The sequence below is a fragment of the Plodia interpunctella genome, chromosome 2 (genome assembly GCF_027563975.2).
Source record: "Plodia interpunctella isolate USDA-ARS_2022_Savannah chromosome 2, ilPloInte3.2, whole genome shotgun sequence".
Classification (NCBI taxonomy): Eukaryota; Metazoa; Arthropoda; class Insecta; order Lepidoptera; family Pyralidae; genus Plodia; species Plodia interpunctella.
The window spans coordinates 2,029,726-2,053,276 of record NC_071295.1 but is presented as its reverse complement, the minus strand read 5'-3'; the positions used below and the strand labels follow the sequence as shown (position 1 = coordinate 2,053,276).

General features: G+C 37.0%; 2 protein-coding genes and 1 long non-coding RNA gene across 4 annotated transcripts; 1 reads left to right on the top strand and 2 right to left on the bottom strand.

Annotated features, from left to right (window-relative positions):
• Positions 1-11: 11 nt before the first annotated feature.
• LOC128675699 (peptidyl-alpha-hydroxyglycine alpha-amidating lyase 1-like) lies at positions 12-17,242 on the bottom strand. 2 transcript variants are annotated; one of them, XM_053755268.2, is made up of 10 exons: positions 17,026-17,242; positions 16,854-16,944; positions 16,450-16,687; positions 15,359-15,487; positions 14,138-14,289; positions 13,023-13,220; positions 6,265-6,419; positions 5,368-5,485; positions 3,063-3,194; positions 12-1,163 (listed from the first exon to the last, which is right to left on the bottom strand). In XM_053755268.2, exons 1-10 carry the CDS (start codon positions 17,098-17,100, stop codon positions 1,006-1,008), a joined length of 1,446 nt encoding a protein of 481 aa, XP_053611243.1. In that variant the 5' UTR covers positions 17,101-17,242; the 3' UTR covers positions 12-1,005. The 2 variants fall into 2 exon arrangements, with proteins under 2 accessions (XP_053611243.1, XP_053611248.1); XM_053755273.2 differs by lacking the exon at positions 12-1,163 and having other exon boundaries at positions 3,055-3,194; positions 5,360-5,485; positions 17,026-17,240.
• LOC135309950 (uncharacterized) lies at positions 6,899-12,834 on the top strand. Its single transcript, XR_010370219.1, has 2 exons — positions 6,899-7,221; positions 12,161-12,834. It is a non-coding gene; the product is annotated as an uncharacterized LOC135309950 (long non-coding RNA).
• Positions 17,243-17,923: 681 nt separating the features above from the next.
• Zcchc7 (Zinc finger CCHC-type containing 7) lies at positions 17,924-23,324 on the bottom strand. The gene is made up of 6 exons (XM_053755230.1): positions 23,136-23,324; positions 21,554-23,054; positions 21,113-21,182; positions 20,213-20,336; positions 19,916-20,053; positions 17,924-19,810 (listed from the first exon to the last, which is right to left on the bottom strand). Exons 1-6 carry the CDS (start codon positions 23,142-23,144, stop codon positions 18,167-18,169), a joined length of 3,486 nt encoding a protein of 1,161 aa, XP_053611205.1. The 5' UTR covers positions 23,145-23,324; the 3' UTR covers positions 17,924-18,166.
• Between the last annotated feature and the right edge of the window lie 227 nt (positions 23,325-23,551).

Below are 23,551 nucleotides of genomic sequence, written 5' to 3'. Positions count from 1 at the left end.
CCCTTTCACGACACAAAAGAAGTTTAATTGTTATAACGTCTGCAGGCGTCAATGTCCTGCGAAGAAGATTGTGACTAAATTAATTACTTTATTTATGTACCTACATTTTTATTCCTTCTCATCGTAGCTTGGTAATATTTAGTTGAACTTTCATTTGAACTGTGTGATTTTGGACTGTGTACCATCTTGTCAGTAGTAGTAAATAATATTATTTTTGCAGCAATAATAACATTAAATGTATATAGCTATCTATTACGAGACCTCAAAAACACAGTATGAATAAGTCACAAGGCCGATTTATATCAGCTTATATCTCTTACAAGTTTGAGCCTAACGACTGCGCCTTTTGGCGCAGACGATGGTACCCAACCTTTCTCTATTTTAAATTCGCTCTATTCTTATATAGTGACTTTTTTGTAACCATAAATAGGCTGCTCATTATTTTGACCATATATTTTATTCTTATTTTATTGGTGAACGACTTTCCGTCACACAACAAAATATCCAAATCTGGTAAAGTTAGCAGTTTTAGATAACAGTGAGTGCCGCGAACCGTTTTAAACTTAAGAAAGAAATCCAGCACTCAATTTCTGTGGTGAAAGTTTCTGGAGCTGGAAAAATTAACAACTGCCGCCGGTTTGGTGCAGACCTAAGAACACTTCCATATAACAAACTCGTACCGTTACGCATTCCATTAGATGCTGGTAATCTACAAACAACTTTATCGCCTTACGGATTAAGTACTCGAATATTTTCTACATAATAGGTCCGCTGCTTTATGGCTGTGAATATGTGTAGCGTGAACTACAAAAATTTTCCATGCATAATAAGAGATGGGCTAGTCTCGTTCATTTCTATCGCACAAAAGCTGCGCGACCGAGACAGGCGATGCGCATAGACGCAGCGGACTCGCTAAAGTAGTTTAGTCCTTTTTAGTTTCTGTGGTTCGCGGCCAGTTAACGTTTAAAAACTAAATTAGATATGGCATTCAGTGAGCGTGTGGCATCAGGCGTTGGCGGGGAGTTGCGGCGGCAACATGGGCGCGGGCTCGTCGTCGGAGTCGTCCGAGTGCACGCGAGTGAAGCGGCGCCGCTCCAGCAGCCGCCGCAGCTTGAACTCGCCGTGACTGTACTCCCAACGGCGCCGGGTTATGCCTTTGCGACCTGTGGATTGCGGGTTGTTCGCGACTGTACTTTACGGAATTTCAATGTAAATATTTATTGTTGTTATTTATGTTTTATGTAGTCAAATGTTGTTCAGTTTATTACTTTCTTTTGATGCATAAATACATAATCCGATCATTATATCTAAGAGTACATCTGCATGTGTAACAGTACAATACAAATCGTTCAAACTTACTACTTATGTAACACATAAAATCTTTTATTTGGTACATACATAGCTAAAAAGATTCTGGAATAAACTGGAAAATTGCAGCCACATTTTTTTCAACAGATTCTATATATACCTAACTAGGGCCAAAGCTGAATCTAATTAACAAAGGAAGTTGTTCTCTTCATAAATGTAATAAACTTAAATTACTACATATCAATAAGACATTACTTAAAAATACTAAATATCTTCTCAAAACATTGTGAAAAAGGGTGCAAACTCGTGTACCAAGCAGAAATAAAAGGGCATGCATAGTGCATCAAAATAAAAATACCGAAGCTGCTTCCAATAAATATATTTCAATAAATATTTTACATCACAATACAGGCGTCTACTCACAATCACAAAATAGAAGCGAAACAAAAATAATATTTAATTATACGTGACCTTAAAATTAATAAAACTGTAAAATTGTGATCTTAAAAATAAACATGCTTAAATATTAAATCTATGAGCGCCAAATTATTTTAACACTAAAATCTCAATTGGTTGGTTTTCTAAAACGTTCGGTTTTAGGAAATATTTTTTAATCTAATTTCAGGTATAATTCAGAAAAGTTGGCGCTCAAAGGATTAAAATAAATACTACGAATAATTGCGTAAAATCACAAATGTCAAATTAATAACTGAATTTCAGATCAAATACGTAGGTTATTAGAGATCATTATAATTCTACAATATCTTATCGCTAATATGGACGTCGTATACGTAAGTATACATACGTATATGAAATCGCATATAAAATTGTTTAGGTATGTTTGTATAAATTGTTGATCTTTAGGAACTTCGAGTCAATAATAAATTCGAATTGTGATGTTTTTTTAATGCTATAATTAAATGCGTTTGTCTAATGTGAAATATTAAAATTATATTTGCAACTGCACAAATCGCACTAAACACCTATTACAAAATTAAGTTTAAAACATTTTTTGATCCCATGCAAAGAGCTACGGGATTTATTAATTTAATAAAGAAAGTGATGTTTAACGACTACAAATATTTAATACCCAGTGAATACATGCTTACAGTCTTTTAAATAAATATGTGGAATGTAGTTTAGCGAATCATATCGGACGTGAGCATTATAAAATTAAAAAACAAATAAATTATCTATGAAAAACAAGAATCACAAATTCGTGTAGTCAAAATTATCAGATCAATGCAAAACAAAAATAATACAATAGTGAACGCGTGCTTGGCGGTGTGGTGGCATGAGTTTCAGCCATCTAAACTTACAAGATATTTGTATGAAATTCTATTTCAAAATAATTTTTTGAACATTAGTCGGCTATTAATAAAACTCATACTCACACTAAAATCATACTCACAGCCCTATTTACAAAAAAATAACTACGCTTGCTAAGCTTTTCGGTTCAAATGTGTATTTGTTTTTAAATTTATCTTTAAACTTTATAGCACAGAATCATAAAAATACATACGCCTCTAGATATTGTAAATAAAATCTTTTATAGTACATGCATGTCATACATGCTTTTTAAACGTAATTTAATTTAAAAAATGATTTAAAAAAAAAAAACAGTACTAGATTTTCAATTTTCATCTCGCCATTTGAATAAAAAGTTTAGCAAACAGTAACTTTTCACGGATAAAACCAGCCAGTACAGGTACAAAAAGACTATGTGACTAAAGGTTCGGCCTCATCAAATTTACCAGCGTTGCGTGCGCCGCGGAGCGCCAGCGCTGCAAGACCGGCCGCCAGCGCCGCGCCCGCCCCCGCCGCCGCGTAGCCCGCGCCGCGCCACCACGACGCCGTCGGCGTCGGCGCCGGCGGCACGCTCAGCTCTGCATTATGCAATAACAAATCCCGTTATTCGTAAAAAGTTAAAGCTTACCTGAAGTATGTTTTGTCACTGTCGCACTTTATATTTGTCATAGACAGAAAGAAACAAAACATACTAGGCATGCCTTAACTTTTATATGAATAACAGCCAAAGGCTACTCGTGCGTCAACTCTGGAACGAGTGTGCTGCCAGGGCGGACTGGTCAGCTCGATTCTCATATATTTTGTTTGGTTAATCGTGCTTTATATCTATTTCTTATTAGCATTCGATTACAATCATAACATGTTTTTGGTATACCTACTTTTATAACAATTCGCACAAAACAACATATAGGTCCTTGTAAAACCGAGCACATGGTGAGGAACCAAAAATATTAGCGTTCTATCCCGTTTCTTCTCATGTATTTTTATCTAAAATCTATAGTTTTCTGTGTCTACGGGAAAATGGTGTAATTACCTTATACTGTGCATTATAGAGCACCTTTGGACTTTGCTATCGTGAGAGAAATTTAGGATAAAAATATATGTGCTATAAGTTTACAAGTTACAGACTACCTGCTCTGTACCACTTCGAAGTTCAGTAGATCCAGCGTGATTGAGTAACAAACATCCTCACACACTCAAATCCAATTTTCACATCAATACGTATAATAATTTATAATATTAGTGAGAAATGAGATGGATTAAATACGTATTATCAATACATATAATAAATTTGAAGAAAGGTCAAATTTGTACATTGGATTTTTTTTTATTCTTCATGGACGAAAATATAGTCTTGGAAATTTTTGTCTGTCTGTCTATCTGTCTGAACGCGCTTCACTCGAAATCTACTGGACCGATTTGCTTGAATTTGGTATGTAGGTACCTTATATACCGGGCTAACATCTTAGATACATTTCATCCCGGGTTAACATCTTATAGACATTTCATCCCGGGAAATGAGGAGGGTCCTGTGGGAAAAATAAAAATAACATTCCACGAAGCCGATTTCCCTTAAAATTTTGTAGATAGAAAAAGGTGTGAAAAACTGTTAATATGAAAGTTCTACACCATTGTAGTTACTGACTTGAAAATTTGGATTTTGGTTGTTTACAACAAATTAATGAATACGTATTTCAAATTTTAAAAATTAACCTTCAAAAGGGGGGTGAAAGATTGTATGGGACTTAATACAATTTTCAAGATAAAAAGCTGATAATTGGCACACTTTTTGTAGTAAATAACAGTAAGTAAATAAAAAAAAACGTAATTTACGTTTGTGGTTAATAAAAAACTGGGACGTAAAAAGTCATGGAAAATGGGACGGCACACGTTACAGAAAGCGGGAGTGGGAAATCGGAAGGAGACACGTAGTGGGAAACGGTACGGGATATCTACATTACATAGCAGGAAGCGGGATTGGACAAGTTTGCGGGACGAGACACGCAGCGGTAAACTGGAAATTGAACTAAAGATGAGAAAAAAATGCGAATTTAAATCATATATGTTTACCAGTCTCACAGAGTACGTGATAAAAAAGTTACTGAGATTTTGCTATGAAATTAATGCGGTCGAAGCCGCGGGCAAAAGCTAGTCACACACCGAAAGGGCGTAACTCACGCCCACCGCGCAGATTTTCAGTTCTGAAAAGGTTATAATTTCCTTGCATATACATGCTTTTTAGTCGACATTACATCATCCTGTCCAAATTCATTGCAAATAAACAACTCTCCGTACTCCTCTCCTTCTCATTGGTATGTGAGTTGGTATACAGGGTTACTGGTATGTAACGGATAACCTTCCAATGGCGCATAAGGTACATAGAGACTAACATTTTTTACGACTTTTGTCTAAACGTAATAGATACTAAAATTTTCATTTTTTATGTTTTAATGTTGTTTCTATAACGTTAACTCTATGTTAGATTCCGCTACATAACGCTACTGTACTGTCTCTCGTTGCTTAGCTGTTACATAGAGTTAAGATGTGTAGAATCGCAAAGTAGATTGTGTTTTTTTTATATGAAACAAAAAACCTACGAATCATGAAAAGTCGTAGAATAAAAGTTGTTAGTTTTGATGTACCCAAGTAGTCTGTAGGAGGTTTTGCGTTTGATACCATTAACCCTGTATATGTCGGCGATGATGAATAGTTACAAGAAGACATACAAAACGACACAACACACCTACTTACCGCTGGTAGCGGTGGGCTTGGGCCGCGTCGTCGTGTTGGGCTGCGACTGCCGCTCCTTCTTCAGACCCTCGTCCACGAGCTTCACCACGCGGTATGGGTCAAGTTCAGCCACGTATACCTATAAAAACAAACATCAAAATTTTTTTTGACACATGCACGGAATTTTTTCTCATAGCTATCGTAATCCTGAGTCTTCTGAGCGCTTTAGAAAAAAACGCAAATAAAAATTAAGTTTAGTTGTAATACATTCGTTTTCAAATGAAACAACTCTGCGGGGGAAGAGATTTACAAAGCTAATTAGAGAGGGACATCTGTCCCTTATCTTTGGCTACGCCTCTCCACTTAACAGCCTGGGAAAAAAACTATATACCAATGCCTAAATATCGACCTAATTAGATTAGGGCATATTCTCAGCGCAGATGGCACTACTGGTATTGTCTGCCACAGGGAAATCTAACCGCCCAGTGATGTGAACACAATCTCTTAGGGGGTCAGATTTCTCTGTGGCAGACTGTACACAAACATTGCCAATGGAGGCAAAAAGCGCCAATTTTCAATATAGTTGCAGATTTACGACCAAAAATACCTTCTACGCAATCGTGGTGCGAGTTTAAAGGAAAAAGGAAGGATTTAGTGGATTATCCTGAAAATAATAACACTATTTTAGGTTATACACATTATTTAAATGGATTTGTTACATAGCACCTGTCTCGGATAGACAGGGGCGCGGGTTCAATTCCCGCTCAATTCCAGAAGTTTTTCATCTCATTATTATTTTCAAAAATAAGTTAAAAAGCATATGTGGCATGTATGTATAGTATATGTAACAAATCCATTTAAATAGCATGTAACAGTTAGCAAATAAATATTTATGTTTAAAATGTAGCGTCCACTCACAGTAGAGCCATCCTCGGAGACGACGATGTCGTGTGGGTTCTTGAACCCACCGTTGGGGGCGAAGGTCAGCGCGAGGCGGCCGGAGTCGAACTCTATGCCGTACCCGCGCACCGGCACTTCGCCCGTCGGCCCGTTCACCACGTACAGTCGACCACCTGCCATCGCATCATTATAATTGTGTACAGTCATCCTAAGCCTAACGCCTTTTAAATTAAACATTTATAAAAATTACATTGTACCAGTACTTTACTTACTTATAAAATTGAATAATTACATTGATTAATGTAAAAACTTAATAAACACTAATGACATCCCGCGGCGGAATTAAATAAAACGCTCGTGAAATTCACTCACGTAATAGTAGATTTTGCGTAAAAGAGTAACAAACAAACATACATACATCCTCACACACAACCTTCACATCCGTACTAATATTATACCTAAAGAGGAAAAATAAACTAATTGTTTATGATACCACTATCGCCATCTATGAGTGAGAAGTCGGCAACTTTTTCATCGATCATCAGTTGTACGCGCCCCACCACTGGTAGATCGCTCTAGAAAAACTGTCTCGTCCACGCGCGCTTGAGATAGCACAAATTTAATATAATTATTCTGTTTTACTGTAAATTTCCAATAAACGTATTTTAATCGTCTAATAAAAGGAAATTATTGAAGAGCACCCCGAATACTGCACAAAATTGATCCTGCGGCCGGATGACGAAGAGGATTCTTCAATCGTGAGAAGACCACGTCGATGCGAATACTATACGTCGTGGACCTCCTAGTCAACGCTATACGTCTACGTGTGAACCAGATCAGCAGTTAAACGGTTAGGTTTCCTTCTGAATATCCTTCCCTCCCCAATCGAATTGTGTTAAAACTGTGTTATTTGTGCTAATTTCAGAATCGGTTAGTGACGTGTCGGGTGATTGCCGTTCCAGTCCCGCTTAAATCGTGAGTACTTTACCCTATTTTCCAAGCCCACAAAATGCCTGGTGATGATAATTTAGCTGTGCCTTCAGCACGATCAGTTTCTCCCTCAAGAAAAGCGATTAATTCAAATATTTCTGACCTCAAAAAACAAAGAGGTGTCTTGAGAGGTAGATTGACTCAATTTTCTAAATACTTAGATTTATTTGAAAATAATAGCCCATCTAAGCTTCAAATCAAAGAAATAAAGTTTAGAATGCAGGCGGCGATAGATATTTATCAAAATTTTAATAAAATCAATAGTGAAATTCTTTGCTTATCAGATGAGTCAGTCGATAACGAATATGTCGAGTCATTTGAGTCGTTATATTTTAGCGCTTTAGCTAATGCTGAATGCTTAATCGAAAGTGATGAGACTGGGGACAGTTCTAGTGATTTTAGGTCTAGTTCGAATACGAGTAAACCTCGCGCGCATGTTAAACTTCCCGAGATAAAGTTGCCTACCTTCGACGGGCAGTATGATCAGTGGCTTGAATATAGAAATTCCTATATTACAATGATCCACAAACGTACAGATTTAGATGCGATTCAAAAATTTCATTACTTACGTTCTTCACTCAGTGGAAGTGCCTTACAAGTTATTAGTGCATTGGAATTTACTGCGTCTAACTACCAACATGCGTGGGAGTTACTAGAAAACAGATTTCATAATGCGAGACTCCTAGTTCATAATCACATAAAATCGTTATTTTCTCTTTCCAATATAAAACAAGAATCGGCCTCACTAATTCGCAAACTTATTGATACTGTGTTACGCAACCTCCGTGCATTGAAGACACTAGAGGAGCCTGTGGACACATGGGATACCTTATTAATTTATTTAATTGTGTCGAAGCTCGATTTAGCTACGGAGAGTGACTGGGAAAAACATAAGGGCACTCTTGTTTTAAATTCGTCACGAAAGTTGAAATTAGATGATTTGCTAAGGTTTCTTAGGAATAAAGCGGATATGTTGGACATGATCAGTGCTAATCATAACAAGTTGCAATCGAAACCAACAAATAATGCAACCAATCAGGCCAATAATAAAGTTCATAGTTATGTCTCAACAAATAATAGTAATTCCAAAAATAAATTCACTAGTAATAATAATAAACGTCATAAATGTCCTTCATGTAACGGTAATCATGCTTTGTATATGTGTTATAATTTTTTGAATTTATCTGTACAAGACAGGTCCTTATTCGTAGGTAAAAATAATTTATGTCGCAATTGTTTACGATCTGGACATGTACTTTCAGATTGCACGTTTGGCCCATGCAAGCAATGTCAGGGCAAACATAATAGTCTACTCCACTTTAATAGTTCTAATAAAAACAGTGTTAACAGTGACGCCATGTCCAGTTCTCCCCAGGCTACCTCAATGCCGACCGCTGCGCTGTTATCAGTAGGCGGTGATCCCTTCTATTCGAATACATACACATGCGCAGGCGATCTACCACTGCAACCTGTTTTGTTATGCACGGCATTAGTGGATGTGATTGATAAAGATAATCGTATGCATACAGCCCGAGCGCTGTTAGACTCTGGGAGTCAACATAGTTTTATTTTAGATAGATTAAGAAAACGTCTTAATGCGCCTCTTATACAGTCCACTATTCGAATTTCGGGTGTCGGACAATCAGTGTCGCACTCTAATCATTTATGCGAAATTACTTTTAAATCAAAAATATGCGATTATACGGCGAAGGCCAGATGTATTGTCTTGCAGCGCATAACAAACGGTTTGCCCACGACATGCATTGATGAAGCCCTCATACGAATGCCAAATAATATTCAGCTTGCTGATCCGTCTTTCTGTGTTCCTTCAGATATCGATTTATTGATTGGTGCAGATTTATTTTGGAGTTTGTTATGCGAAAATAGGATTCAATTATCGAATGGTCCCTGCTTACAAAATTCGAAGTTAGGTTGGCTTATTTCTGGTCCTATAAACAACAATAAAATTTTGTCTACCAATCAAGTACATTGTCATTTGTCACAAACTCTGAGCGAACAACTTACGCGATTTTGGGAAATAGAAGAAATGCCTCAGTCAGGTAGTCCTCTGACTAACGACGAGCGTTTGTGTGAGGATTTGTTTGTTAAAACTACTATTCGAATGGCTGACGGTAGATTCTCGGTACGTATCCCGCTTAAAGAATCAGCTGACTCGTTAGGCGATTCTTATACGTTAGCAAAAAATAGATTTTTTTCATTAGAACGTAAATTAGAACGTTCTCCTGATTATAAACGTATGTATGTCGAATTTATGCGTGAATATGAAGCTTTGGGACATATGGAACGCATAGATATGCCCAAAAGCCCTAATTATTTTTTACCACACCACGGTGTTTATAGGGAAGGTGCTGTGACTACTAAATTACGCGTTGTTTTTAATGCTAGTGCTGTCACTACTTCGAATAAATCGTTAAACGATATACAGTTACCAGGTCCAGCACTTCAAAATGATATATTCGGTATTTTATTAAGATTTCGTCAGTACAAGTATGTTGCCTGTGCCGATGTTTGTAAAATGTTTAGGCAAGTCATGGTTCAATCAGATCAAAGGTCGTTGCAACTTATAGTTTGGCGTGAAAACCCAACTGATCCTTTACAGGTCTACCAATTAACTTGCGTGACTTATGGTACTGCGTCAGCCCCGTACCTTAGTATGCGTTGTATTCGTCAGCTAGCCTCAGAGTGTGAAGATAAATTTGTTGCTCGCGTTATTAATGATGATTTTTTCGTTGACGATCTAATAACGGGACACGATAATTACAAAACCTTGCTAGACATTTGTGAGAAAACACGCCAAGTCCTGCAGTCTGGATGCTTCCCACTCCGCAAGTGGACATTCAACTCTGACGTCACACGATGTGCTTCGATAAAGAATTTCGAAGGCGAGCATACTCAAAACAAAACATTAGGCGTAGGTTGGAACAGCGATAGTGATGAGTTACACTTCACTACGAAAATTGATTTTAATTCAGATAATTCAAAATTGAATAAACGTCAAATGTTGTCCATCATAGCTCAAATTTATGACCCCTTAGGATTATTATCAGCATCTATAATAATTGCAAAAATATTATTGCAAAAGTTATGGGCTAATAAACTAAGTTGGGATGATGAAGTTCCTCAGGACATTGCCGAATCATGGAATTATTTTATCGGTACATTAAAGTGCTTAAGCGAATTAAAAAATTCCACGTTGCGTTTTAAATACGGATAGATAGATATACTGAGCTCCATATTTTCTGTGACGCTTCTTCGAATGCATATGGTGCATGTGCCTATATACGTACCTATAGCGATGGCTCGTCAAATCCCACAGTAAGACTTCTTTGTGCCAAAACAAAGGTCGCACCTTTAAAGTCACTTACTATCCCAAGACTTGAGCTGTGTGGTGCTTATGTAGGTGCTAAATTGTATAAACATATTGTAGATTCGTTGAGATTGTCCTTCACTAAAACTTACTTCTGGACTGACTCGACTATCGTACTAGGATGGTTACAAATGTCTCCACATTTATTAAAAACATTTGTTCAAACTCGTGTAGCAAAAATTAAAAACATAACAGAGGAGTCTGAGTGGCTACATGTACCTAGTAAAGACAATCCAGCAGATTTATTGTCCAGAGGCGTTTATTTAAATTTATTAATTGATAATAATTTGTGGTGGAACGGACCGTATTTTTTACAGTCTCGTGAATTCAGTTTAGATTTTATACGTGATAATAATGAGTCGGTAGAATTAAATGATTTGCCTGAGTTAAAGCCTCCTACTAAAGTTAGCTTTGTTTGCATTCCAGTCGAGAACGATTTATTTGAATTCAAAAGATATTCGTCATATATTAAACTTTTACGCATAGGTGCATTTGTTTTGAGATTTATAGATAACATTCGCAGCCGACATCAGAGCGTCTCAAAACAACAAACCGGTTTTCTAACCACGGACGAGCTGCGTGCATCACAGGCATTGCTAGTAAAGTGTGCACAACGCGAATCATTCCCGGACGTTTATGACAATTTATTGAATAATACGACTGTAAAAACAAATAAATCGCAATGGAATCGTTTATCAGGTCTTAATTTGTTTTTAGATGATCGTAAAGTAATTAGAGTCGGTGGTAGGCTGTCAAATTCGTCTGATTTCAAGTACGATAAGAAACATCCAGTGTTGTTATGTAATAAACATTATTTTACGTTACTGTTGGTTAGATACGAGCATAGACGTTTACTTCATGCCGGTCTACAGCTGCTATTGTCTTCACTGCGCGAGTGTTGGTGGCCACTGAGTGCTAGGAACTTAGTAAAGAAAATAGTTCGTGAGTGTGTTACGTGTGCGCGAATAAAAGGCAAAATGTTATCTCCTATAATGGGAAATTTGCCATCTGAGCGATTGGATGGTGGATTTCCATTTATTACAACCGGCTGTGATTATTGTGGGCCACTGTTCATACTGAACCGGAAGGGCAGAGGAGCCCAGTTAACTAAAGCGTACGTTTGTTTATTTATTTGTTTTCTTACTAGAGCTATACACTTGGAACTTGTTACCAGTCTCACTACTGACGATTATATTTTAGCTCTAAAGCGTTTTATTAGTAGAAGGGGTAAACCTGATACTATTTACTCTGATAATGGGAGAAATTTTGTAGGTGCAGAGAAAGAATTCCCTAAAATTTTGAGTGAAAATTCGGATAAAATTATAAATTATTCTACAAGTAATGGAATAAATTTTAAGTACATTGCTCCGTTTAGTCCCCACCAAGGCGGGCTGTGGGAAAGTGGGGTAAGGTTATTTAAGTATCATTTTAGACGCATTGTAGGCAACGCGAAACTAACTTATGAGGAGTTTAGCACAGTTTTGACACAAATCGAGGCTGTCCTCAACTCCCGTCCTATGTCTCCTCTTTCCTCAGACCCTTATGACTTCAACCCGCTAACGCCTGGTCATTTCCTTATTGGCCGGCCGTTGACTGCTCCTGCTAGCACCGACGACGTAGCAGCTGCGACATCTACGACTCCGGCGCTCAACCGATATCGACGCATCGAGCAAATTCGTTTACATTTCTGGCAACGATGGTCGAAAGAGTACATAGCTGAGCTCCAGACGCGGACTAAATGGAAGACGAATAAAAACGATATTGCCATGGACAGCATGGTCCTTATAAAGGATGATAACCAGCCGCCTCTGAAGTGGAAATTGGGACGGATCGTGAAGACTTATCCTGGTGCGGACGGAGTTTCTCGTGTTGCTGACATACGGACGGCTACAGGAATAATAAGAAGATCGTTCTCCAAGATCTGCCCGTTGCCGCTGCAGCCCGAGAGTTGAATAAATCCAGAAGACGTCATACTTTGGAAGTCGGAGTCTTCCAAGGCCGGGGGCATGTTTATGATACCACTATCGCCATCTATGAGTGAGAAGTCGGCAACTTTTTCATCGATCATCAGTTGTACGCGCCCCACCACTGGTAGATCTCTCTAGAAAAACTGTCTCGTCCACGCGCGCTTGAGATAGCACAAATTTAATATAATTATTCTGTTTTACTGTAAATCTTTCCAATAAACGTATTTTAATCGTCTAATAAAAGGAAATTATTGAAGAGCACCCCGAATACTGCACACTAATATTATACCTAAACTCAAAAACTACTGGGCCAATTTTAAAAATTTTACACAGTAATAGGCGAAACATTCAAGAATAACATAGGCTACTTTTAAATATGGTCTTACACGAGCGAAGCCGGGAGAAGCCGCTAGTTACAACACAAAACTCACCATGTACAGGGGAATACGCCACGCTGAACACCCTGGTGCCGATCAGCCACGAACTGAAGCCAGTGACATAAGTGCCGTTGTCGTGTCTGAAGCAGGCGACGCGACCTCGCTCACGGTCCGCCACGCAGACCAATCCGCGGTCTTCGGCTAGTGTGAGCGCGTGCGGCACGTTGAACACGAATGGACCATTGCCGGATTCTGGAAATAAGTATTAGGTTGATATACATACATGCAGGTGACTTTTAATACGTTGACAATATTTTGTCTACATGCTCAGTCCATGATTCTGAACAACTTTTAATATGGGGGTAACAACGAAATCACGAAAAAAAAATCAGCTGTTCTAAAATACCAACGTGTGGAAAATTTATGGATCAGCTGATGTTTTTTTCTTTTCGCGATTTCAAGGTCGCTTCCAGACGAAAAGTTGTTCAGTACCATGGACTGAGCATGTAGATAAAATATTGCCAATGTATAAGAAATCACCATGTATTGGGATAATACAGGGTGATATGGATTTCCACTTGCCACGATCCTGACAAATCTCACTCTACACTCTTCGGTTATGTGTGCTTCTAATATCTCTTTTACAAAGGAGATTCGCAATCTAGTCGCGGTATGTTTGTGAGGTCCACCCTGACCTACTCTTTTACTTAGGTTGATATATTTCCAGAGATTTTGATGCGATTATTTGCGGCAAAGCAGGCGGCATGTGTGAGTACGTTTACAGTTACATATTTGAAAGATATTGATTCTAAAAATACATGTTTGCTATTGCAGTGTGAGTTGAATATTGTAACACCGCAAATCTTACATATAATATTTTGTTCGTAAAATGGTCAGCTGACTTTCATGAACATATTGTGCCTACTGTACTTGTAAAAAATGTGCGATAATTTAATTCTATGTCTGCTTTACACTATCTCATTCGTCTTGAATACATTGCTGGTATTTCCTTGGGGTAAAAAAGTTCATATATAAACTACGCACCGTACTTTCATTGGCGATGACACCATCCCGTTTCTGATTTCGTTTTCGTCGTAATCAGACAAGGGATGGTGTTTGATTTTGACAAAAGTTTACAGTCATCTTTAAAACAACGTGGCGATACTCACGTCTCCCCCACTGCAGTATGACCTTGCCCGCGGGCGAGAACTTGATGATCCTGTGGTTGCAGTACCCGTCGGCCACGAAGAAGTCGCCACTCTTCAGGACCGCCACCGCGCTCGGCTTGCAGAAGTGACCCTCGCTGTTGCCTGGGACGAACCTATGTAGACCAGACATACTAGTATTGTGGAAGTTGTTTGTATGTCCTTCTTTCAGGACAAAATGAAGCAAATGAATTTAATTAATTATCAGGTATCAGATCTAGTGACAAGCAGTTGGATAAACACTAGTGAACTAAATTGTCCACAACTGATTTCCTCACGGACTTAAGCACAGGGCCAATAATAAATGCTAAATATTTCGTTGATGAAGGTCGCGAGACCAGCATCTAGTTAATCTGATTACGAATTTGAATGTCGTTTCGGTAATCAATATTCGAAAACCGTCTAATCAAAATTAAAAAAAAAATTGCGGATTTTACGAATTTTGTGGTTATTATTCTGGATGTTTATCTATTTCTGCATCCTTACATCATTATAAAACAAAGTCCTCTGACGCGACTGTTCGCGATAAAGGCAACTACTGCACGGATTTGCATGCGGTTTTCACCCATAGATAGTGTGATTCCTGAGGAAAGTTTCGATGTATGATTTATTAGGTTTTACCCGAGCGAAGTCGAGACGGGCGGCTAGTACCTATGTTATAAAATAAGTATCAATGATTGATGATGATGAAATCAGTAGATCAGCAGAATCTCGAACTTTGCGGCTAACTATATCTATGTGATTGTCCATTATGTCTATTTATTTGTAGTAAACTAGTTTTTATTCGCGGCTTCGTCCGCGTGTATTTCCCACGGGAAATATTCTTTTCCTCGAAATTTCTGAATGAATGCATAATTTTTATTGCATAAAAAGTGGTACATACAATGGTTGAAAAATCAGTAGTTATTCACACATTTAGTCATTACTAATGTGCAACAGACAATGTCATAATTATTAAAAATTAAATTGAAATTAAATTATCATTAACTTATAAATTACAAAATATCAAGTCATTTTCTCAAATATTCCTTGACACTATAATAGCATTTATTTCCCCCTCTCCAACTATAGATATGTCTGAAAAATTTCAAGAAAATTAGCTGAGAGCATTAACGCATGAAGTTTAACTACTCAACCAATCTTCCTATTATAATATTACATAAACAATTATAACAAGAGACTTACTTCTCGCCAAGCGTGAGCGCGGGCGTCTGCCGCTGGCCCGGCGTGAACTTGAACACCTGATGGAGAGCCACGTCCGTCACCCACACGTTGCCGCTGGTGTCCACGGTAATGCCGTGTGGCATGTAGAATCTGTACACGTTTTAGCATAAATGTAAATATAATCCATCATATATACAGTAGATGATCATTATATATACAGTACATAACATATACACTATATACATACAGTATAATACAAAGTCGGTGTGTGTCCCTATGCTTAGATCTTTAAAACTACGTAATGGGCTACTACAGTAACTAATACTTACTTTTCAAGTGGGTTTTTTAAAGAGTTATTCAAGAGGAAGGTTTAGTTGTTTAATTTATTACGGTTTTACAGGAACGAAGTCGGGACGGGCAACTAGAGTCCAAGACCTACGAAAAAGTTTTTTTTTTTCGGAAAAAATTCATGTGTACTTGACTTCTTGCTGGCAGTAGTCGTAAGTCATGTAAGATGACTTTAGGCAAATTGAATGTAGGTGAAACTGGCAAAATATTTGAATGACCTTAACATTTAATAGTATTATATTAAACAGGCGTAATTAAGTATGTTGTGAATATTATTAACATGTTTAATAAACAAGGCTATAGGTAAACTGTCTGAGAAGCATTGAATACTAAAATGTTCAAAGAAAACAGAGGTGCAAATTGATTTGTATTTACATGGCAAATACCAAATATGTAATTTGTATTTTCCAAATAGGTAGTACTAATTTATCTGTAGAATAATATTTTCAATAAACATCCTTGTTTATACTTGAAGTTGATGTAGGTATTTACATAATCTTTTACAGGTTTAATAATAATTTAACCTTTTTTCGAAAAGACTTTAAAAAATGTCCCAATGGCAAAGATTCTTTAACATATTGATGATCTTTTTTCTATTGATTGTGTTATTACAGATTATGGCTTAAACATATAATTTATTTGGATAGCTGGTAAAATATTAATTGTTAAATAACTTAGGTACCTAATACAAATAATATTGTAAGTAGGTATGTAACTAGTTATAAATTATGTTTTAAATACAAAATAAAAATAAAACTACTCACAAATCTTGCCCCCATTTATCAACAAGATCTCCCGTGTCATTGAACACCAGAATAGTGGGGTCCGGTATAGGGGGCTCCCCAATAGCCTGGTAAACATTTCGGAGTGAGAATGTGTTGTAGTCCCACACATTGCCTGCTCTGTGGAACACCAGCAGGTGGCCAGCATTGTCTATGGCCACCCCAGACACTTGGCCGAACTTGATTGAGGGATCTGGCCAGTCATGGACCATGTTGGGAACTGAAAAAAAGAAGAATTTAAAATTTCATAGAATACTATAACAAATAAAAAAAAATTCATAGTTTTTGTTAGGCAGAAATGATATATTTTATAAAACTGCGTAGGAATTTTTATTATTATTATAAATTATTATAACAGGATAGTATCGAAAAACAAACATACAAACCATGATCTAATCTTTGTAATGCAGCATTTACTTTCTCAACTTGCTGGCGATCATAATAATTATTTGGATTATATTCTTTGTCAAACTGCAACTGTAAAAATAAACCGATTTAGCACTGAGATGAAGATTTATATGTATTAATTCAAAAATAAATAATGAATAGTTTACTCACCCCTATGCAGTGAGATTGTACCAAACATAGTGTCACAAATAAGTAGACTAAAAGTAAAATTTCAAACAAATTCATAATAAAATATGCACAAACAAACACGGTTCTTTTGGCCAAATCTTCGATTCGTTATTAAAATTGAATATAATCAACAAGTCGATTATGCTCGCTTCGGCTTATCAATTTTATTATCACACAATGCAATGACGTTTATATGATTGACGTTTGGTTGGTGACGTAGCTTACTGTAGGTAACTAGTGATGTCCATTGTGCAACGATTGTTAGTCAACGTGACGAGTAACAGTTATCGAAATATCAACTCATGTTATGTTAGCCAAATAAAGCTTATTAATTTATGCAATATGCTCTTGCAATTTCAATAACAAATTTACTTGAAAATTTAATAAAATTAGTAGTAAAAAGTATTTATCGTAATCTAGGTACCCTTTGTTGTAAATGCCAACCTATTTAAATAAATTGGGTAGAAATAGGAATTAGCTCAACTGTTACATTGCTCCCAAGACTGTGACTTGTGCGTTAACACTTTCCTGCTACAGCCCGGTACTAGTAAGGGAAGCCTTACTAGTAACGATTATGTAGGATCATCATTACAGAGCATGGGGTAGATTCTTCAGCTGCATTTCTAGCGTGCTAGGCTTCTATTGCTATACTCTAAATTTTAGCTACACTTCTATAATAGAGAAAAAAACGTTAAACTCACTCTAATAAGTGTAGGCTTTACGAAAGTTATCGCGTTACTAACAAATAAAAATACATACATACAAAAAATGAATTTTTTGCTCCAAGTTGACTTTTAGACCTCGCTCGGTTCGCTCGCTCGATCAATGATATGTAATTAATTATGATCATGTGGGATAGTTACATAATAAAACAAAGTAATGCTTTACACTAAGAAGTTTATTTCACATGCACAACATAAGTAGTGCTATTACACCTGACCAGCAAGTATACAGAAACATAAATCTGGCCCACGGATTTGTGGGATCATGAAATTACTTGCCAGGACAGCGACGTATGACACAACGCCATACACCGTAAGCATCAGACGGGAGCCCCATCGAGATACTTGCTTATATTTTAATATCGATATCCGATATTGATAGTCAGTTTTAGATTAGTACGTTACACATTGGTTAAAAACTGACGAGTTTCAAATTGTATTCTCTTCATCTTTTTCGCAGTTTTAGCGTTTACTCGTTCTTTCCGGTATAGGCAACTTATTAAAGCGTGCAGTTTCCTTACTAAGGTAGCTCGACGCGTTTTCTGGTTTTTAGTATTTAGACATGCATTTTGTAACCTCTTACGGTATGACAGCAATATACGCAATGTTCCAGAGGGAACTTTATTTAAACTGTTAGTGTCAGAGATGGGAGTGTTCTCTGGTGTAGAATTTAGCATAGCCAGTTTCGGCGACCGAGGCGAAATGCTGTTATTGATTTCATTATTTTCTGCTTTATTGTGTTCTAAATCGAATCTGTTATTACGATTCCTCTTTGGACTGAAAATAGGCGTTTCGTTAATACCTTGATATTTTTGTAGCAGTTCCAAGTAGTCATTTCTTTCAATTGCAACAAAAATAGATTGATAATGTTGAGCAATTTCCTTCCTCAGTTTGGTTGGCAATTTATTTTCGCTTTGCTGTATGAGTCTTTGCTGCAAGGCGTATAATTTAGTCAAAGATTGCCGGCCATTGGCGAGGCCGGCTTGGCCCAGAAGTACCATATTGAGTTTTTTGAGAACTTTTTTCATATCGTCGGTGCTGTTAGATAGTTTATCTGGGCTGATTACTTTTTGTTTCAGCAATATTCTGTGTTGTTTTTGGAGATAAGTCAACCTTTTGTAAAGTTCTTTTGGTTCACCCAGATCATCATTTAGTGAATCTAAAGCTTTACTAATTATTTTCAGAACTAGTTCTCTTTTTCTGGGTATGTACCTTAAAGCATGATCGTTATTATCATCCGCTTCAACTTCGCTGTTAGTATTGCGGTCACTATTAGATTTTGTTGACGTCCAATCTCTTAATTCACTTTGGAAAGACTCCTGGTCAGCTACTTTCCCTTTAATGGTCAAAAATGATGACTCATTAGCATGTTGCACAAGTACATTATGCTTATTCATAGTTATCTTCAACCACTCTCGACCCTCTACTGTTTTAAGTTTATCTAGAATATCGTTAGTGACGTAGATTCTGGCTACAGTGACGGCATCACTTGTATCTGACACTTCATTGTCCTGGATCACTTGACCCTTTTTGTCATGATTGTTGGATGAAATTGGAATAAAATCTGGTGCTTTTTCAACATTAATGTTTAGATCAATGGAGTCATTGTCATCTTTAATTGTTGAAACTTTCCGGAAATTACCATTTTTACTGGCAACAACTTCGTTGTGTTGTTTAGCTTCTAATGTCTCGGAGCTTTGTTTTTTCTTTTTAAATTCTTTTTGAGGTTCGTGTAAACATGGTGATTTTGATTGTCGTTTATTTCGAGAGTATTTGGAATTTTGTGAAGAGTCCTGCGATTGATTTGACGGCGTCTCATTATTATCCTCATGTCGGATATTAGTATCTTCTGAGTTATCTTCCACTGTGGGTAGATACAACGGTCTGTAAACGGAGACATACGGCGAATTGATTGGGAGTCCAGAAAAGGGTAATGTGATACGGCAAGTGTGAACTAAATGTCCGCGACGTGTACACCCACTGCAGTATTGTTGATGGTGTTTCTTGTATTGCCGGCTTTCTTCCAAAGGCATGTTGATGTCAATCTGAAACAAAAAACATTTTAATTTATTAACATTTGGTCATTGTTATTTTATTAAAATTGTATCTTGAACATATTAATTGAAATAACTGGATAACAAAGAGTTTACCGTGTTGTGGTAGCGGCGCCAAAGGTCGGGACAGTGGGTGGCGGGGTGGCCGAGCTGGCCGCACTCCGCGCACGTCACGCGCGGCCACGACGAGCAGTTGCGGCACATCGACGAGTACATTTGGTTTGGAGACCCACACTGAAACATTTGCCACTTTTATCGTCTGGAACGGTTTGTCTGTGACCATGTACTTCATTTGCGTCATTGATCAAATATATGGAATAATTAGTTATACAAGCGATTTATTGTCGAATGTTTTTATAATGCATCGCGACATTTGAAAAACGTTATACTCACATTGACACATATTTTCGCAGGACAACGAGGCTCATAGTGTCCAGTGGAGCCACACATGTAACAGACAGGAGGTTTAAATCGGCACGTGTCGTCTCGATGGCCCGGCCGGTCGCAGTAGTGACAGCTGTGAATAACGGAGTATAACGTCATTAATAACTAGTTATTATATATGGACATCACTATAAACTGCAAAAGCTGATGACTTCGATTTGGCGGTAATTTTAATTCATCAATGGAGAAAATCGATTTATCACACACAAACAAATGCTCATTATTGTACAAATTCGTCATAGCAGTTATTATTTTTTAAGTGGTGTGGAATATTAACATACTTCTAATAGTGCTAGAAGTTATTTCCACATTATTGAATGTATTCTAATGCATAGGTAAAACTATATTACTAGTAGATCATGTGATGAATTTCTGTGCCAATCTGGAATGTGCCAATTTATATGAATCCAATAGTTAGGTAGGCTATGGAAACAATCTTTATATCTATAATTATTTTTGTGTTTGCAGCATTTTATTATTATTATATTATTTATTTAATACACTAGCAGTTTAAAGCTGATGCGTGTATATCACAGCACTTGTGTCTTTATATGTTTATCAAGCCTATTTTTAAAAGTGTTTATATTAGGAGCACTTATCACAATTTCTGGCAGAGAATTCCACAAACGCACAACACGGTTTGGCAGAAAGTGTCTTTTAGGATTGCTAGCACACGGAAGCTTGCTTAGTTTCATAGAATGTCCTCTCAGTTGTTTGTTCATAGTGAACATGTCGCCTATGTTACTTGGAGTGCAATTTTCAAAATGACAATTGAACGCTAAACTAATTGAACTGCCTTAATAGACCTGAATGTGTAATTTTCACAACTTCTATTTCTTTATAACTTACGTTGTTGTCCTCCTTTTAGTTAGGCCAGGCATCCTATCTTTAGGGTCAATAACCCACAAGTTTTTATCCCCTGAAAAATAAATGTAGTAATTAACCAAACTGACTTTGTTCATTATGAACATGTTATACTTATAATGAACATTAATGTTGGAATTAAATTAAGAAACATTCACAAATTAATTATTTTTGTAGAGTGCATCATTCCGTTTAATTAATAAACTTTCATTCTCACATAACATCCTCATTATGTAAATTTGAAAATATTTTCATAACCTGTTTGAAATGGACAGGAAAACAATGAACAAATGCATCTTCAAATAAACAAATAATATTTATGATATCATAACCAACACAAATACACAACGCTAAATGTTTTTGAGTCTACGACAGGAAAACATTACTATGTTTTTAAATGGAATTATTCAACTTTTCACGACTTACTTGACATATATTTTTGTATCTCCCGGTGGTTGAACTCTTCCCCGCCCCAGCTCTCATTGTAGAACTTTTCCATTTCTGCACGGAGAGTTGTCAGCGAGTACCTCCGTCGTTTGCACACCTTGTCTTTGCCTTTTAAATTATCGAAGTCAAGATTGTCATACAACATAGGCGGGATTTTCGTTGATCCTAACTTTGACGGATCAGGAGCTTGGGAATCTACAGGCTCATCTCCATAGTCCATTGATTCAACAAAGCCTGTGACATTGGCCATTACAATACTCTCAGTAATGCCTGTCCTATCCAACGTTATGTAGTCATTGTCAGTTAAATCAACAATTGAATCATCAGTGACACTCTTGTCGTTTATAGATTTTGTTGTCTTAGGAGTACTTGCTTCCAAAGTACTCTCAACAGAAATGCTACTCTCGGAGCTGTTTACATCTTTATTGATATTAGTTTTACACGGTACATTTTCTTTAATTTCCGATTGATTTGAGTCTGAATCATAGACATCTGCACTCGGAAGACTTTTGTCTGTTACAATATACGTGTTTTGTTTGGCTTGGTTGCTGTCTGAATCGTACACGTCAATGCTGGGAACCAGTTTGCCAGGTACAGATTTGGATTTCTGTTTCTTTTGTTTAGCTTTGGTTTTTGGAGTAGCAAAGCACACATCAGTATTGTTGGGTGTGTCTGCATTGGGTGTAGATGTATTTATATCTTTTGATTTTTTCTTCCTTTTCTTTTTTGTTGGAGTTGTTTGTACCAACAAATCAGAGCCATGGAGACTGAAATCAAAACTGTGATTGTCTGGATGTCGAGACGAAATGTTCAAAGCTATGCAATCCCCACGGATGAAGTCATCAGACACAGAAGAAACTACAGACGGTACCGGACTGGCAGACTCCCTATCATTATTGAATTTTAATGCTTCCTTCTCTTTATCTGTTGATGGAATACTAGGTTTTGTTATAATACAGACATCATCTTCATCTGAACTTTCAATAGTTATGGTTGGTTTTGCTGGCAATGCCACTTCAATAACTTCATCCTCATCACTCGACTCAAGTACAACTGATTTGGTGACATCATCATTATCCAATATTTCTATGGTTTTTTGTATAATTTGTGGCGGAGTTTGGAATATTGACAAATCAGCTGTTGGTGGTGGCGATGCGTTCTTTTCCTCTTTCGGTTTGGGATTATCTGTGCTTATTGTCTTGACGATAGGAGGTTCTCTTGGCGTGTTAATTTTTTGGTTTTGTAATGGTGGTGTGTTAACTTTCCGATATTGTGTTGGAGGGTTAACCTTCTGGAACTGTGTCGGCGGCGGGTTGGAATCGCCACTCGTGCGCCAATAACGACGTATGGTGCTTCGCTGGGCATTCTCCACGATATTAACGGCTTCACTCTCTCCACTCGTCCTTACGTTAGCCTGCGTCTCGTCTACATGATGCAGCATGGCATACAGCCGTTCCTCCAATTCATCTTGGTTATGCTCCTGAAAAACATAAGGTTGCAAAATAGCACGCAATGGAAAGGGTTATTGTGACACGATAGATGTATTGTTTCACGAGCTTACCTCGTCCATGTTTCCCCAGCGAATTAAAACTAAACAAAACACTACACGAAACTAACATAATCGTAATTGTTATTTGGAATTAAATTGCTGATAGCATTACGAGTACAAATAAAAAGGGATTTTTGTGTTATTTTTACGGACACGTCCAACACTCCATCTCGAAATCAAATTGACTTGACTTGACAGCTGTGTCAGTATAGCCAGTATTAGATTGAAAAAAACAACCTATTTGATTTCTGAAAAAATACTACTAGGTTCTTAATTATTTTAATTTGTTTTTGTTTCTCGCACACTTTCCATGTTATTGATAAAAAAATTAAAGCATACTTCAATTTAAAGCTAAATTATATTTTGTCTTTATCGCATTTTATTATTTCACGTTGTACTATGAATTATATTTAACGTATATTGAATAG

Coding starts and splice junctions, on each gene's coding strand:
- Zcchc7 (XM_053755230.1), bottom strand. Junction 21,183..21,553: donor GATACAAAAATATATGTCAA/GTAAGTCGTGAA, acceptor TTTATTTTTCAG/GGGATAAAAACTTGTGGGTT. Junction 20,054..20,212: donor CTGCGAAAATATGTGTCAAT/GTGAGTATAACG, acceptor CAAATGTTTCAG/TGTGGGTCTCCAAACCAAAT.
- LOC128675699 (XM_053755268.2), bottom strand. CDS start 17,100: ATGAATTTGTTTGAAATTTTACTTTTAGTCTACTTATTTGTGACACTA. Junction 5,486..6,264: donor TCTCCGAGGATGGCTCTACT/GTGAGTGGACGC, acceptor TTGTTTTTATAG/GTATACGTGGCTGAACTTGA. Junction 1,164..3,062: donor CCGCGGCGCACGCAACGCTG/GTAAATTTGATG, acceptor CGCAATCCACAG/GTCGCAAAGGCATAACCCGG.